Source organism: Microcebus murinus, chromosome 5 (genome assembly GCF_040939455.1).
Source record: "Microcebus murinus isolate Inina chromosome 5, M.murinus_Inina_mat1.0, whole genome shotgun sequence".
NCBI lineage: Eukaryota > Metazoa > Chordata > Mammalia > Primates > Cheirogaleidae > Microcebus > Microcebus murinus.
The window spans coordinates 104430510-104446266 of record NC_134108.1 but is presented as its reverse complement, the minus strand read 5'-3'; the positions used below and the strand labels follow the sequence as shown (position 1 = coordinate 104446266).

Below are 15757 nucleotides of genomic sequence, written 5' to 3'. Positions count from 1 at the left end.
GAAGTGCTACTCAAAGTGTGGTCCACGGACCAGCAGCAGTCATGTCAGCTGGGAGCTTTAGAAATATGTCTCTTTAATCTGCACATGAATCACCTGCAGTTCTTGCTGAAATGCAGCTTCTGGTCCAGTGGGTCTGGAGGGGGCCTGGGAGTCTGCATTTCTCACCAATTCCCGGAGCGGGCTGCTGGCCCTGGGCCCCTAGACCACACTTTGGGCCGCAAGGCTTTAGAGAAAGACAGATGGCAGTGGTGGGCGAGGGAAGGGTAGTGGCAGGGCCAGCTGGCTGCTAACCCTCCCAGTCTCTGCCACCCTTAGAATCGTGAGACTCAGGGTGTTCCTTCTTCCAACGGGCTCAGTGTTCTGTGAGTGACCAGGGTGGCAGATGTGGTGACACCTATCCTGGCACCCGTCTGAGCAGCATGTCCCTCTCCCTCCTCAGGAGCTGGAATATCAGAGGCGCCAGGTGCGGGAGCCCAGTGACAAGTTTGTCCCAGTCATGAGTGATTTCATCACGGTCTCCAGCTTCAGCTTCTCAGAGCTGGAGGACCAGCTAAATGAGGCCAGGGACAAGGTAAGGGCACCCCAAGACCCCACTCTGACCCCCAGCCTAACCCTGACCCCACTGCTTCCCAGCTCAGCCTATTCTCAACTCATCTCCTTCACCCATTTCTACCACAGATGGCCCAGAAGGGACAAACCCAGGGTCACAGAGCTTAGAGAAAAAAGTTTCCTCACTCCCACAAGACAAGCAATGATAACTGCAGACTGCAAAGGTCCTGGTCCACTTATGGGGTGTCAGGCGCCATGTTAAGTGTTTTAATGACTTGTCTCACCACCTACCTTATGGGTTTGTTGAAAGGTTATTATCCCCTTTGACAAACGTGAACACTGAGAATCAGAGAGGTTAAGTAACTTGCCCAAGATTGCCCAGCTATAAATGATAGAACTGTGTTAGAATCCTGCAGCTCAGCCTTGGACTTAGTTGCTTCTCACACTAACGTGCACATGGACCCTAAGTATGGGGGTCTTAATTAAAATGTGGATTCTCATTCAGGAGGCCTGCGTGGGGCTTGAGATTCAGTGTTTCTCCCAAGAGGTGTACCTGCTGCCATCCACGCAGCACACTTGAGTAGCGAGGTCTTTCTGGGAGGATTCTGAGTGGTTTGAGTAAGAGACAGCAGCTCTTAATAAAAGTCAGAACGGTGCCTGGCACATATAAGTATAGCTAGTCCTTTGCATCTATTAACTAATTTAACCCCACAACACCACAGTAAAGTAGATTCTATTGTTATCCCCATTTTACAGATGAGGAAGCTGAGGCACAGAGGGGTTTAATTAATATCTGGGTTAACTACATGATCTCTAAAGTCCTCCTGAGCTCTTTCTAGGTTACTCCCGGCCTTAGGAAGGGCTTCCCAAGGTCTATACCTCCGGATCCCACGCCCACCCCTTAACAGGCCCAGAGGCGGCTCTGAGGGAGACTGTCATCCGGCCCAATGCCCCACCTCCCCAGGGTGTCAGCTGCAGTCTTCCCTGGCCTTGTCCCTGGCCCTGGTGATAATGGGGGTCTCCCCGGCCCCTCCAGCCCTGCCCACCACGCCTTGGACTGTGCTCTGCTCTGATGGGAACCCAGCTAACCTCAGGGGCTGAGCCCACCATGCTCAGGGGCGACTCTCCACCACCCCGTTCCCTCCCTTGACAGTTCGCCAAGGCCCTGGTGCACTTCGGGGAGCAGGAGAGCAAGATGCAGCCGGACGAATTCTTTGGTATCTTCGACACCTTCCTGCAGGCCTTCTCGGAGGCGCGGCAGGACCTGGAGGCCATGAGGCGCAGGAAGGAGGAGGAGGAGCGGCGCGCGCGCATGGAGGCCATGGTGAGGGGCCCGGGAGGGAATGGCTGGCGTGCGCCGGGGGGCCCTGGAGGGGGAGGGCGGGCTGGGCGTCGGGGACGGGAAAGGGGGGCGACCGATACAGCGGGCACCAGGGCCGCCGCCCGCGGGAGTGACCCCGGCGTGGGCCTCGGCCGGCTCCTGAGGGCCCCTCTCCCCGCAGCTGAAGGAGCAGAGGGAGCGCGAGCGGTGGCAGCGGCAGCGGAAGGTCCGGGCGGGCAGCGCGCTGGACGAGGGCGGCGGCGAGTTCGACGACCTGGTGTCCGCCCTGCGCTCCGGGGAGGTCTTCGACAAGGACTTATGCAAGCTCAAGCGCAGCCGCAAGCGGTCAGGGAGCCAGGCCCTGGAAGTCACCAGGGAGCGCGCAATAAACAGGCTAAATTATTGACCTGGGACTGGCCGCGCGGGAGGCTGGCAGACAGGGACAGCCCAGAGGGGCTGAGTGGAGACGGCGGTGACACTTACAGGATTTGGTGCTCGGGCTGAGCCCTGGGCTGGGCCCCGGGGTGGGGAATGGTGTGTGGCTGGACCAGGTGTCCCCCCACGTTTACCTGAGGGCTCCTCTCTTCTCCCCTTCACACAGTCCCCAGGGACATCTCTGAGGCTGGCTTGGACACCCCTAGCAGGCCCTGGGTCTCTGACCAGGCCACCTGGGGCTGAGGGCCCTGCTCCCCACCCCACCGTGGGCACCCACAGGTTGGCACAGAACTGTTCCAGATCTAGACCAGAGAGGAGGTCCATGACATTGTCCAGATTTCATGAGCAGGGAGAGTAACGGGGCGTGAGAGCGGGGGTGGGGAGTCCAGGCCCCCCCCCCCCCTCGAGGAGGCTCAGCGGACACTGCTCTGGGGGCAAACTTTCCTTTTGGATGGAATTGGGAAAGGCGTTGTTTTCTAGCTAGATCAGCTCTGGTACATTCCAGAAAAAGAGCAAACGTTGGGAGGATGATGCGGGGACCAAAGCCACCAGAACAGGGTAGCAGTGCCTGTTTCCCATGTCACAAGTCCTTTGGCCTCTCTGCCATGTCTGAAGTCTTTCTCCCTACACCCACCTGCACACCTCCATCTCATCTACTAATCCACAACCCGGAAGACTCCCCTTTGGGTTCCGACTGTGGCTCACTACCAGGTACTTGCATCTGGCAAGGGAGGGGGCTCAAGTAGGACCCCATTACACCACACCTCATGCCTCGGGCAGATCCCTACGGGTGCATCCCAAGTCCCCATCTTCCCATGCAACCTGGCCCCGTGCAACCTGGCCGTGGTTGGGAAGTGACCTTACCTGTTGCCTAGCAGTTCCCTGTGGCACCGCACCAGAGGGCAGCTCTTGAATGCCAGCTCCACCCGACAGCCCCTTGGTCTACCATGTCCCATAAATCACTCGCACCCCCTTTCCCTAACATCTGCCTTGGGGCAGAAGCCACAGTGAGCCACAGAAGAGCTTCCTGCTCCATCCGGCCTGCACAAGGACACTTAGAACCAGTGTCCTGGCTGAGGCTGGTGGGGGAGTAGGTTCCAAGGGGGTCCCAGGGCCAGAGCTGCCCTCCACATTTATGCCTCTAAAGGTGGCCCCTCCTCTGTGTCATTCAGATGGGGGCCAAGAGGAGAGAAGGGACAGCAACCATGGAAGCTGGAGATGGAGGAGCACACTGCTTCAGGGCCTTCCCCCCATCTCTGGAACCCGATTTGGTTCTTCCGCCTGACTTGCCACAGACCCATTCCAGTGTTCCTGTCCACTCCCATCTTCCATTTTGTCCGTCTTGAGCTGTCCTTTGTGGATGGGACAGCTGGCTCTAGACAAAATCTCTTCTGAAAGGAGGGGCCTGAGGTCAATTTCAAGGCTTTATATGTTCAATAACGTCTTACTGTCTGTGCGTCCGGCCCTGCCTCAACCCATCCACCAGCTCCCAGCCCTCCCCACCTCACCCCTGGCTCAGGGTTATTGCCAGTGCACAAGCTGGCGGGCTGGCCTGCTCTCAGCTGCCTATCTTCTGCCTTTTTCCTATATCAGATTCCTGGGGGTGGGACCATAGTGGCTGTGGGGACAGAAACACAGGCTTGGTGAGCCCAGCATGTGCGTAGGTTCGAGGGGGCAGGTGGCACGTGTTTTCTGGTGGGAGGGATCTGAGCAGTGCAAGCCTGGCCAGCACAGGTGTGAAGAGCTATCCTGGAACCCAGGTGAGGACGAGATGAAGGCTTCCAGGAAGAGCAGCTGCTGAGAGCTTTGCTATACCCATCTGCACCCCCGAGAGCCCACCCTGCAAGATGCAAGTGTTGGGATGAGGGGGAGGTTGTGGGTGAGGCCTCTTAAGGTCCTCTCCCAAACTGGCCAGGCTGAGATCGATCTAGCCCCCAAGGGGAGCGCTCTGGTCCGACAAGCATCTCCAAAACCTGGCATTCCCGCCCACCAAGGAAGACCAGATATGCACCAGAAAGACAAGGAATGTGGAAGCTGTTCAAGACACATTCAATCCTCAGAAAAGCAGAGTTCGGTTTACCTGTTTACAGAGGACACATACATCGTTCCAGAGCCCAGCCTTCTTACCCCCAAATATTTTTTCTTCTCTATTTATTATTTCCTAGATCTGGCCAGTGGCTTTGGTACCAGGTGCCATTGCAGCCAGATCAACAGTGCCTTGGACCATGGACCGTAGCAGTCAACTCACAAGGGGCTGGCGCCCAATGGGGTGGGTGGCTGCGCTGGTCCTCGATATGTTACAGTCTATTAATGTGCTCCTTGGTCTTGTTTCCCTATGCCCTTCCCACCCCTCCAGCCACCTTTGGGAAAATTTTTCCAGCTAATTTTGTGTCCAATGTAAAATTTCATCGTCAACCTAATGCAACCTGTTCCCTTCTCAGCAGCAGCACTTACTCCCTCCCCTGTGATAGAAATAACGTGTTTAGGGGCAGTGGGAGGAGAACATCCTCCAGGTGGATGGGGAAGGGTCTGGGGCAGGCTCTCCCCACCGCCATCCCATCCCATTGCCACCACCCGGGGAGTTGTGACCGTCTCCCCTGACCTCTACCAGGGATGCCTTCATGCCAAGGCTGCTCTCACCAGCTGCCTCAGACGACAAATGAGGCCAATGGACGAAATCTGCAGTGTCCTTTTCACCTGCACCTTTTTTTATAAGAATATATTGTAATACTAAAAACTATTAAATCCATACCATCCCTACCCAGCCTGCCTTGAAACTTGTGTCTTCTTCCCATGAGGGGACTTGGGATGGGCTGGGGAGCTGGCACAGACAGTGGTGTGCTGGAGCTCCATGAGAACTAACTGTTTTACATTTGCAGGAGATTTGCAAGCCGTTTAAAATTACATTGGTAGCTTGAAATTGGTCAACATGGGAGTCATGGAAATTGTCTGTTTTCCAGAGAGCTGCTTGTTAACTTTTGCCAGCACACCTCAGCATAGGGCAGAGGGAAGGCAGGCAGGGGACACCACTGAGGACACACCCAAAGGTGCCAAAACACACCAGAGGACCCAGGAGGCCACTCCAGCGTTTGGGGACGTGAGAACCAGGAGGCTGTAACTGCACTCCCCTGGGCTCTAATAGCTGGTGGTACAAGCAGGGAGCTTGAACCCTGCCTCTGCCCTTGAACTTCTCCCTTACATGTGCAATTCTGTGCCTCCTGCTTCACTGTACCTTCTCCCGCAGGGGGATATTCAAGAATGTGCCCTGTATGGCTTTCCAGGGTTCCCCTTTTCTTCTCCCCAGGGGAGTGGGTTTGGGGACAGGCCTGAGGGAGGGGTCTGAAACCGTAGCATCTTGGTGCCATCCACACAGACAGTCCTTATTCTTGCATCTGCAAAGTTGGCATCGTGGCTTTATTTGTGCACTGTGAGGGTGAAGGTGACCTTCACCTCTCTTCTTTCCCTGACATGTTCCAGAATAAGGGAGGGAGGAATGGTCTGGGGCAGGGCCAGGTGTGGGCTGTGTGGTGGGTCAGGAGCCCTTAGGGCCTCGGCCCACGCATGTGCATCCTGTTTACGAGGAGTGGGCTGAGGAAGGGGCTGGCAGGACGTGGCGGCTGCTCAGCCGAAAGCCTGCAAGTCCAGAGGGACACAGGCTCGGGCAGGAGAGATGGGGCAGAAGCTGGGAGCAGGCAGAGTTGGGAATCAGAGCTGCTGGGGAGAAGCTGGGATACATTCTCTGTGCAAGCTTGTGCTTTTCCCTCCTCAAAGTGGGCTCCTCTGCTTAATGAGCCCTTATTCTTTCCCCAGGAAAGCAGAAGAGAAAACCCAAAATGAGAAGTTACGGGCTGGACCGTCTGAAACTGGTGGTCTGAAATAGTCCACAAATAATATGATGTGATTTTTCAGTTACCAAGCATTGCTCGCTGCAACCCCCTCCCGTGACCTTAGTGTCCTGGAAGGCTTAGGGGCTGCCAGTGTCCCCTCTGTACACAGAAAGCCCCACAGGTCATCAGAGGTCATCCGGCAGCAGACCTAGTAGCAAAGCGGGATGAGCTTGGGTTCCTACTGATGACGGTGAGCAGTGGCTGGGATTAAAGGAACGTGACATCTTTCCCTCAGCCCAACCTGCTCCGCATCCGCGGCCCTGGCTGGCCGTGGGTGAGAGGGGCAGGAACTCTAAGCCCGATGGAAGTCCCCCCGCTGGCCCCCGGTCTTGCTGATGAGCTTGATCTCCCCCAGCACGATGTCCCTGCTGACCGCCTTGCACATGTCATACAGGGTGAGCGAGGCCACAGTGGCAGAGGTCAGGGCCTCCATCTCCACACCGGTGGGGCCCCGAGCCCGGCAAGACGCCTGGATCACCACGGCATGGCGCGTGCCGTCCAGCTCCAGCCGCACCTGGACGTGGCTCAGGGCCACGTGGTGGCACAGAGGAATCAGCTGGCTGGTCAGCTTGGCCGCCTGGACTCCAGCCAGCTGGGCCACCACCAAGGCATCTCCCTTTTTGAGCTGGTTCTGCTGGACGAGCTTGAAGGCCACAGGCCCCAGGAGGACCACGGCTGAGGCCACAGCCACCCGCTCTGTGTCCGGCTTCCCGCCCACATCTACCATAGCTGCCCGTCCTTCTGAGTCCACGTGGGTCAGTTGTTCCGAGGTTGATGGGGGTCCCCAGGGGGTGGCGGGAGCCTGGGACCCTGGGCTAAGGCACTTGGAGTTGGCATCTGAGTCTGCGTGGGAAGTGTAGTGTCTCTGAGGGGAGCCAGACCCCAGCCGCCGCTGGGCTACGGGAGGGGCCGGGGGGACCCCACGTCCTTTCCACAAAGTTGCCATCTGGCTGGAGAAGCTCGCTCTGAGTCTCAGACCCTGAACGTGGAAGGGGTCCCAGGGGGAAATGCTCAGATTGGCTGGTGGGGAATCTTGGAACATCGAAAATAACTCTGGAAGGCAGGAAGGAGAAAGAAAGACTAAGTCCCATAAGGCAGTTATTTTTCCTACTTCTATTCCCCAACCCTCTCCCTCTCCCACCCAAGTTCTTTCTTTCACAATGGAGAAAGAGGGATGAACATAAAGCACAGATAACACAGAAGTACACAGACAGGAGGTACCCACAGTGCAAGCTCACAGCCCTTCCCGCCAGGTGACATGCAGGGCACCAGGGACTGCCACACAACACTGCGGTAGGGGCACTCCGGGCTCCTTCCTTATGAGAACTGTCCTGTTTCCCACGCTTTCTTTTTTTTTTTTTTTGAGACAGAGTCTCGCTTTGTTGCCCAGGCTAGAGTGAGTGCCATGGCGTCAGCCTAGCTCACAGCAACCTCAAACTCCTGGGCTTAAGCAGTCCTACTGCCTCAGCCTCCCAAGTAGCTGGGACTACAGGCACGTGCCACCATGCCCGGCTAATTTTTATATATATATATATTAGTTGGCCAATTAATTTCTATTTTTTATAGTAGAGACGGGGTCTCGCTCAGGCTGGTTTTGAACTCCTGACCTTGAGCAATCCGCCCGCCTCGGCCTCCCAGAGTGCTAGGATTACAAGCGTGAGCCACCGCGCCCGGCCCCACGCTTTCTTAAGAAACACCTAAGGTGTGAGGGCGGAAGCCTGGATCAAATGACCTCTCAATGTCTCTTCGTTTTCTTAAAACTGTAGCTAGGTCTCACCCTCAATTACCAATTATACTTATTTTCATCTTCACAGTCTCTATGAAGAGTTAATATAGACACTTAGTTTACAGCAAGGTACTAAGGGAAACATTTAATCTACTTAAATCGAGTCTCTCAAATTCCCTCAAGCACATGAGCAGTGCACACAAGACTGGAAGGCTGATTCCCGTGGTCCCGAGGGCCGGGGGACTTGGCAGGCTCTTGCCACTCAGAGGGTGGCCTGTCCGCGGGCCAGCAGCACCAGCCCCTCTGAGAACTCACTAGAGATGCAGTATCCCACCCCAGACCTCCCGAATCAGAATCTGAAATAACAAACTCCCCACGTGATTCACACGTATGAGAAGGCTGAGGGGCCCTGTTCCAGACCACTCCTGGATTTATAGACAGCACACTAGGCTAGTTACGCGATATCCCCGAGAGCAATGAAATTCTGCAGGAAGCACATGGCCTCCCAACTTCCAGCTTCCCACCATGCTCCGACACGTCGATGTCAGAGGGGCAACCGCCCTTCCGGGGAGGATGCCATCAAGGCACCTCTACTCGCCATGAGGGACACCAGCATGGGCCAAGGGCCAACAAGAGGACCGTGAGGCTGGAGGTGGGGGAGCAGGGACGATAAAGTCTGTCCCCTGATGGAGCGCTGCCATCGCTTCCCAGCAGTGCCCTGCCTTGCCTCTACGGGGTGGAAAACAATGGTGGTCCTTGGGCTGTCCCCGGCCCATCCCAGCCTGCTGTCCTCTGGGCCGCTGCACTCACTCTGCTGCAACCTCTGGAGAAAAGAATCCTTTCCTCTTGCTTTTCTCACTGCTTTCTTTCGTCCAAGGGTACAATTCAGGGGGCCCAGAGCTGGGTGTGAGCAAGGGGACAGGGCCTCTGCTCTCTAATCTGAGTACTCTGACAGAGGGGCAGAGCAGCTGTACATACAGCCCCTGGGGACCAGCCCAGTTCCCAGTTCCCTAGGGCACTACATATGGCTTTATAAAAAAGGGTGTTTTGGTTTGAAGCATCCTATGCACATGATATATGTCCTATGCACAGACGTTCCTGAGAGTTAAGAAATTGGGAAGTTGAAATTCTGCCTGTTTCCTCCCTGAAAACATAACATTATTAGCTTGCTGCCTGACGCTCCACCTGGCCCAGACACACAGTAACTATTGGTTATTCACACATGGACTGTTCCACACTGCCGGGGGGAAGGACATCTAAAATTGTATTCAAGCTAGGAGATTCTAGAGCTGAGGTAAAGGTCTCTATTTTAACCAGGAGCTCAATTCTCAGGGAACAACTAACTTGTGATTATGAAATCCAGGGATCCCCGCCCTGACTTCTGCTGAGACAGAATGACCATGTCTGTGGCAGGTGCAGTGAGGGGAGCATGAACAGGGAAGAGAAGAAACAATAAAGGCATGAAGGGGTGAGAAAAGATGAAGGAGGAATAGAAGAAAAATAAGGATGAGAACATCAGGATGAAAGGTGGAGCTGGAAGTTACTGTGATAGGGCCCCACCCCACGGGGTCCCCAAATGACAAGGGTGAGTGGTTACGTACTGATGGGTCACCCACCGATGAGGATCATGGGCCGGTTCTTCATCTGGGAAATGTTGAACATGCCTGGGGTAAGGGAAGGCCGGGGAGGGAGAGGAGAGCAGGGAAGGGGGAGAGAGGGCAGGGGGAGGAGGTTCACTGAAACGAACGTGCTCGGACAGCCCCTGTGCACTGCATCAGCCACTCGCACCCCGACAGAAGGCCACGTGTACACCACAAGGTCACTGGTGGCAGAGCCCAGGGACAGTCTGTGGACACCCAGGACCCTGCCCTCCCTATCAGAAGGCAACACGTGGGATGAGAAGGGAGCAATGCCACCCCTCTCCCCGTGCCCAGGAAAGCAGCCACTGAGAATTCCGGGTCCCCTCTCCTGCGCAGCCTCGGCTATGACAATGTCCCCAGAGGAGGAGGACCATCTCCGCACTCCAGGTCTAGAGGTCTGGCAGGAGTGAGTGGGAGTGGCGACAACACTGGGCCCTGCCAGCTTCCTCCCAGGTGCCCCTTGGCCCTCTCTCCCCTAACTCTGGACCTCCCTCCTGCGCACAATGGCCCACTCACCATCCAGCCTGGCCTTCCCCGCCCTGCCCTTACCCGCATGTTGCCGCTTCTTCCTGCCCACGGCCGCTCCGATGATTCTCAGCAGCTCCTGCTCGGAGGCCCCGGCCCGCAGGTGATCCCGCAGAGACACCTCGGAGTTCCCAAAGAGGCAGACCTATGTGGGGGTGAGGACAACACGCCTCCCTGAAGCTTGGCCTCCTGCCCTCTGGATAGTAACACCATCCCTTGAGCCACCCGGGCAGGGCACCAGTGCCAGGCCTCCCACGGCAGGATCATGCTCGAGGCAGGACCCCTGGCAAGGAGGGACAGAGGTGCTGTATGGAGGGGTCAGGGGCTGGAAGAGCAAGAAGCAAAGTCAGACTTCCCAAGGCTGATGTCTGAGTCAAAGCCATGCTTCCTTCAGTGTACTTTAAAAACGAAGTAGATGTCAACAGAGACAGCACATGAAAATCTGGCTCTGTACCTTCCCCCGAGATAGCTGATGGACCGGCCCCCGCTCAGCTGGGGCTACGTGCATCCTGGAAGTCCCCCCCAGATGTGGCACAGACGTCCTATTTCGCATCAGTCTCCTCCTGGTCCCTTCACCTGTGGACATCACCTGCCTGTCACTGCACCTGTGTGAGTCTGTGATCCCCGCTGGGTAGCTGAGCAGCTGAGGGCTGGGGAAGTGCCATCTTGAGGTCACTCAAACTTCACTCAATGCTTCCCAGCTTCCCAGCTGGGTGTCAGGGGGGCAGTCCCAGAGATTGAGATGCCTATCACCCTTCATAAACCCTTATACAGCACCCACTATGTGCTGGCTCTGCACAAGGCACTGTGGCCACAGAGACAGGAGAACGTGTGAGAAGCCCTGGAGGCAGGGATCACTCGAGAAGATACGGTGCCAACGACACCCGAGACAGACGGTGTGACGACTGCACGTGCAGCTTTTCCTCATCCCTCGCTCCCCTGCCACATCCCACTCCCCGCCCTGCTCTGCGACTAGGAGGCTCCCCCGTCCTTCACCTGGCGGGCTCCCCACCCCCCGGCTGGCCCCTGCCTAGGAAGTCAAGGCTGCAAGGAAAGAAAGGTTGGGGCATTTGTCCCCTGCGTCCTCCCTGCCTTGACATCTCTGGCAGCAGCTGCTTCCTCCACAGCTGAAGGGCCCACCAGGCGGCCTCTCCTCCCAGGCTGTAGCCCTCAGTGGGCCCCAGGGACACCTCTTCCTCCCATTGCCCTTCCTGCGTAGGTGGGAACAGGTGTCTGCTGCTGCCTGTCCTGAGGGCCTCGGCATCCCTTCTCGGGGCCCTCACCCTGCGACACTGTGAACAGCCCCTCCGTTACCTGTCAGATCCCACCTCCGTTTCCAGCTGGGACACTGACCTGTGCAGACGATACCTACGCAATTCTGCATCTCCAGCCCAGGAAAATCTGCCGCGCCACCTTCCTCCCCTTCCTCGTGCTTCTCCCAGCTGAGTCTCCCTCCCGCCTTCACTCACTCTTACACCTGGAGCATTGCCGGCGGCCATCAAATTGGCCTTTCTATCTTCACATCCAACCTGTGCGTTATTCTCCCTAAAACATGGGTGGGGGCAATCGTGTCTCCCCCGTTTAGAAACCTAGTGCAGAGCCCAACTGTCAGCAGAACACGTTCTGAACCAAAGGCCTCTGCAACGTGGTCTCCATGCACCTGGCTTTAATCTGCTCCTGCGAGTCAGCGTGAACCCCGCATACGCACCTCCCCTCCTCGTCTCTCCTGCCCACCCCTGTTCTCCAAGGCTACCCGAGGTCCACGGTGCTCTTCCTCCAGGTCCACCGCCCCAGTGCCACCTGGCCAGCCAGGTGTTTGACAAGGAATTATGTACTACCACGTCACCTCTTTGTTTGGTCTCACCAATGAGTGTGTACGGCCCTGACATCCACACAGGCTGACCACACAGGACATGCTCATTGGATGTGACTAACAGATGCCAGTTTCAGAACTGAGCCCTGGTCTGGTGGAAGGGTCAGCCACGGTGGGCACTGGGTGAAGTGCAGTGATCCCTTGGGCCTCCTCTCTGGTAGCACTGGGTGCTGGAAAGGGGGTCCCAATAAACCAGAAGCTACTTCAGGGACCCAAAGATGGAAGGAATCAGAGTGACATTTCCAGAGAGGCCATGAGTTCACCCTCATCAGCTGCTCCCACGATGCCCCCAAACCTGACGCTTATCACACCAGCCACCCCGTGTGCCCTGCCGGCCTCCTCCCCTGTCAGCGAGCACAGGCAGGAGGAGACTTGAGAACACGGAGGCGGCCGGGGTCCTCGTGGAGGAGGGGACACTCACCTTGAGGTTCCCATCTGCCGTGATCCGCAGCCGGTTGCAGGTCCCACAGAAGTGCTCGGACATGGAAGTGATGAAGCTGATCTGGCCTTGGAAGCCAGGGATCCTAAAGGCCTGGGAGGGTGAGGCAGGCGGGAAAGGGCAGTGAAGGGACAGGAGAGGCTGCTGAGCCCAAGCTCTCCCGCCCTGACGTCAGGACCCCCACTCCCAACCCTCTCCCAGGGGAGCCCCTGCAAAGGTGGCACCCAAGGCCCTCAGACGACAGAAAACTGAAAGAATAGATGACCTGTGAGTTCTCTGCCAGAGCCTGGCTTGCCCCAGAGGAAACCTGCTGAGGACACAGGGACCCATGGGCGGCATGTCCAGAGAAGGCCACATGGAAGAGTGGGACCGGCACACCCCCACTTCTACAGAGCATGTCCTCTGATCACTTAACCCCTGCCTGCCCAAGCCCAGTCTACTTCTCCACTGCGGAAACAGGCAGGTGTTGTAACGGCTCTGCCTTGTTTCTCACTACCCCACACCACTGCCCCTGCCTGCTCTCCATCCTGTGAGGGGCCACCCCACCCTCCTGCTCCCTCACCTTGGCTGTGCTGGATTCCTCCTCGGGCAGCCTCTCCAGCTCCGGCCACTGCTGCCGGATGGTGTCCAGCATCTCCTTGTAGCTCACCATCTTCTTGAAGTTCCACTTGTTGCCTATATTAGGGTTGGGGGTGGTGGGGGAGCTGCTGAATCACAGAGTTGAAGGGGCCCTGGGGCCTTCAAGTCCCCACCCCCAGCACAGAAACCAGTCCCCCTGCCTCTTGGGTGGGAGGACAGGGGGCCCTGCCTAAAATGGGTGGACCAAACCACACCCACACTGGACTCTGAGGGGCCACCAGTGCCCCAACACAGCCCCCCATTCCTGGGGTTGGCAGTACCCACAGGGCGAGCCACCCCACTCACCCCAGGCCCAGCCCCCCTACCCCGCCCCGTGTCACTGACCATCAAAGGGCATGTACTCTATGAAGCGCACATCCAGGGGCAGGCCCTCGGTTAAGGCCACAAAGTCCAGGAGCTCGTCCTCGTTTAGGCCTCGCATCACCACACAGTTAACCTGCCCAAGGGACAATGGGACCATGAGGGCTGTCCCCCACCCATGTTCTCCTGTGGGGTGGTTCCCTTTGGGGGTCCAGCACCACTGAGGCCTTCCACTGGGGGGCCCGTTCCCTGCCTCTCCCCACTCAGTTCTTAAGTTGGGCGATTCCAGGGGGTCGCTGATTTTCTCCCTTTTCTCTAGGGGGCAGGCAGGGCTAGATGTGGCTGGGAGGAAGTGGGTAGTCTGGCTAGCTGGGTATGGGCTGCCAGATGGGTCAGGGAGCTGGGGGGAGGGCCAAGTCAGCACAGAGTAGGAGTCAGTGGTGGGGACGTCCTCACCTTCACCGGGCTGTAGCCTAGCTCGATGGCCTTGTGGATGCCCTCCATGACCTTGTAGAAGCCTGTGGGCAGGGAGAGAGAAACATGAGTCCAGGAACTTCCTCCCTCTCCCCTGCCCCATACCCACAGGGAAGCCAGAGCTATAAGGAACCTCAAAGACCACCTGGTCTGGAGGCTGACAGACGTTTTCTGTAGCAGGTCAGAGCACAGAGAGTAAATATTTTAGGCTTTGCAAGCCAAGAGGCAAAATTGAGGATCCTATATAAATATATGTCATAAGGTGGGTTTTGATTAAAATCAAAATATGGTAATAATAATTGAGTAGAGTTTTCTGTAATACAGGTCTACAAAAGGGATGGAAGAATGGAATTCTTTTTGTAGAGACAATATTTTGTTTAATTGGGGTCTACAGTTAATGTTACCTATTATTAACTGATTCCAAATGTTATATGCAAAATCCATTCTTGACTCAAAACTCATACAAAAATAGGCAGGGGGCTGGACTTGGCCCAGACTCCCAGAGGAAGGGACCAGGCCCCTTGCCTAGCAATGGCCACACCCTCCCCAGCTACACCGGCCCTGGGAGGGACACTGTGCTGCCTGTGATCACCTTTCCTGCGGACGATGAACTCAAACTTAGCTGGCACCAGGGTATCCAGGCTGATGTTGATGGCACTGAGACCAGCTTTCTGAAGCTGGGGTAGCAGCCGGGCCAGGTTGATGCCGTTGGTGGTGACGCCAATGGTCCTCAGCCCTTCTAGCCGCCGGAGCTGGGCTGCAGAGACAACGGATGGGGCGTCAGACAGCTTGTTCTTGGTGAGGTCAGGAAAAGTCTGGAAGGCCAAGCTTTGTTGAAACAAGACGGATGGAAAAGAGGATTTGTGTGGACCTCTATTAACCAGGTTTAGCTTAATGAAAAATGTAAAAATAAAAACAATGACCAAAACAACCAAAAAAATGAAGCACTGAGTGCTCATCCTGTGCTAGGTGCTCTGCTGAGGGCTCTGCGTACATGAGCTCACAGAAGCCTCACAGCAAGGAGTACCCCCATTTAGTAGACAAGGAGAAAGAGGAGCTCAGAGAGATTAAGAACATTGCTTAGAGTCACACAGCAAGAACAGCCAGGATTCAATTTCACGTGTGCTTGACTCAGGACTCTGCTCTTAACAGCCATCTGCACAGGTCCTGATACTCTGTATAACAGAAGCAAGTAAGAGTTAGAATAATTATGTGCTATGTGACAGCTCCATTCCACTAAAAATCTCTACAAATAATGGAAGGATTTTTTAAAAATCCGTAACAGCATTGGAAGGTAATAAAGAATGCCACTGATGGCCTAGCAAGGTATAGAAGTACTGAAAGAGACAAAGCAGATGGGATCAGATGGACAGACACCACTACACAAAGCGTAGCCAGGACAGCGTTCTGTAAAAACAAGGCAGGTGACTAGTGTGCACCAAGCTTAGCTGTCATGGATACAAGGAGCAGAGGTGTCCCAAGGCATGTCAAGGACATCCCCTGGTAGGGAAATTGCATTTGGAGGATCTGGGCAAGTTGGCCTGTTTTTCCCTGTCAGCACGAGGAATGCAACAGAAGCGTGTGCCCCAAGGCTGGAGCTCCAGGGCACACACTAAAGCCAGCCATGGGGGCAGCCAAGTCCCAAAGCCCATACCCCTTCTCCACCACCTCAGGGCAACTGGTAGAGACAGAAACAGCACTGCCAGGCAGGCCAACGAGACCTGAGGCACTAAGATGAGTATACAGCCAACAACCGCCTGACATTAAGGAGGATGTTGGGAAAGAAAGATTACCAATTCCCCAGACAGAAGAATGAAAAAAGAAAAAGAAACAACAGAGAAAAGAGAAGATAATTCTTTTAAAAAACAGAGTGATATCTCATTGTGGTTTTGATTTGCATTTCCCTGATGATTAGAGATGTTGAACATTTTTTCATATGCTTGTTGGCC

General features: G+C 55.9%; 2 protein-coding genes across 7 annotated transcripts in view; one reads left to right on the top strand and one right to left on the bottom strand.

The window, feature by feature from the left end:
• Nucleotides 1-5069, top strand: part of DAAM2 (dishevelled associated activator of morphogenesis 2) — a 104944-nt gene extending 99875 nt beyond the window's left edge. For all 5 annotated transcript variants that reach the window (XM_076003380.1, XM_076003381.1, XM_076003382.1 and 2 more), the window contains 3 exons: nt 440-571; nt 1703-1873; nt 2052-5069. In XM_076003380.1, coding sequence (XP_075859495.1) covers nt 440-571; nt 1703-1873; nt 2052-2276 — 528 coding nt within the window. In that variant the 3' untranslated portion in view covers nt 2277-5069. The remainder of the gene's footprint in view (nt 1-439; nt 572-1702; nt 1874-2051) is intronic.
• A 616-nt stretch (nt 5070-5685) lies between these two features.
• The window catches only part of MOCS1 (molybdenum cofactor synthesis 1), a 28372-nt gene continuing 18300 nt past the window's right edge, over nt 5686-15757 (bottom strand). Inside the window, exons 4-11 of one of the 2 annotated variants that reach the window (XM_012778260.3) lie at nt 14401-14565; nt 13791-13852; nt 13359-13470; nt 12958-13070; nt 12378-12488; nt 10108-10228; nt 9535-9582; nt 5686-7245 (exon numbers count right to left, since the gene is read on the bottom strand). In XM_012778260.3, coding sequence (XP_012633714.2) covers nt 6485-7245; nt 9535-9582; nt 10108-10228; nt 12378-12488; nt 12958-13070; nt 13359-13470; nt 13791-13852; nt 14401-14565 — 1493 coding nt within the window. In that variant the 3' untranslated portion in view covers nt 5686-6484. Of the gene's footprint in view, nt 7246-9519; nt 9583-10107; nt 10229-12377; nt 12489-12957; nt 13071-13358; nt 13471-13790; nt 13853-14400; nt 14566-15757 lie in introns of both variants that reach the window. The other variant, XM_012778283.3, reaches the window with a different exon arrangement.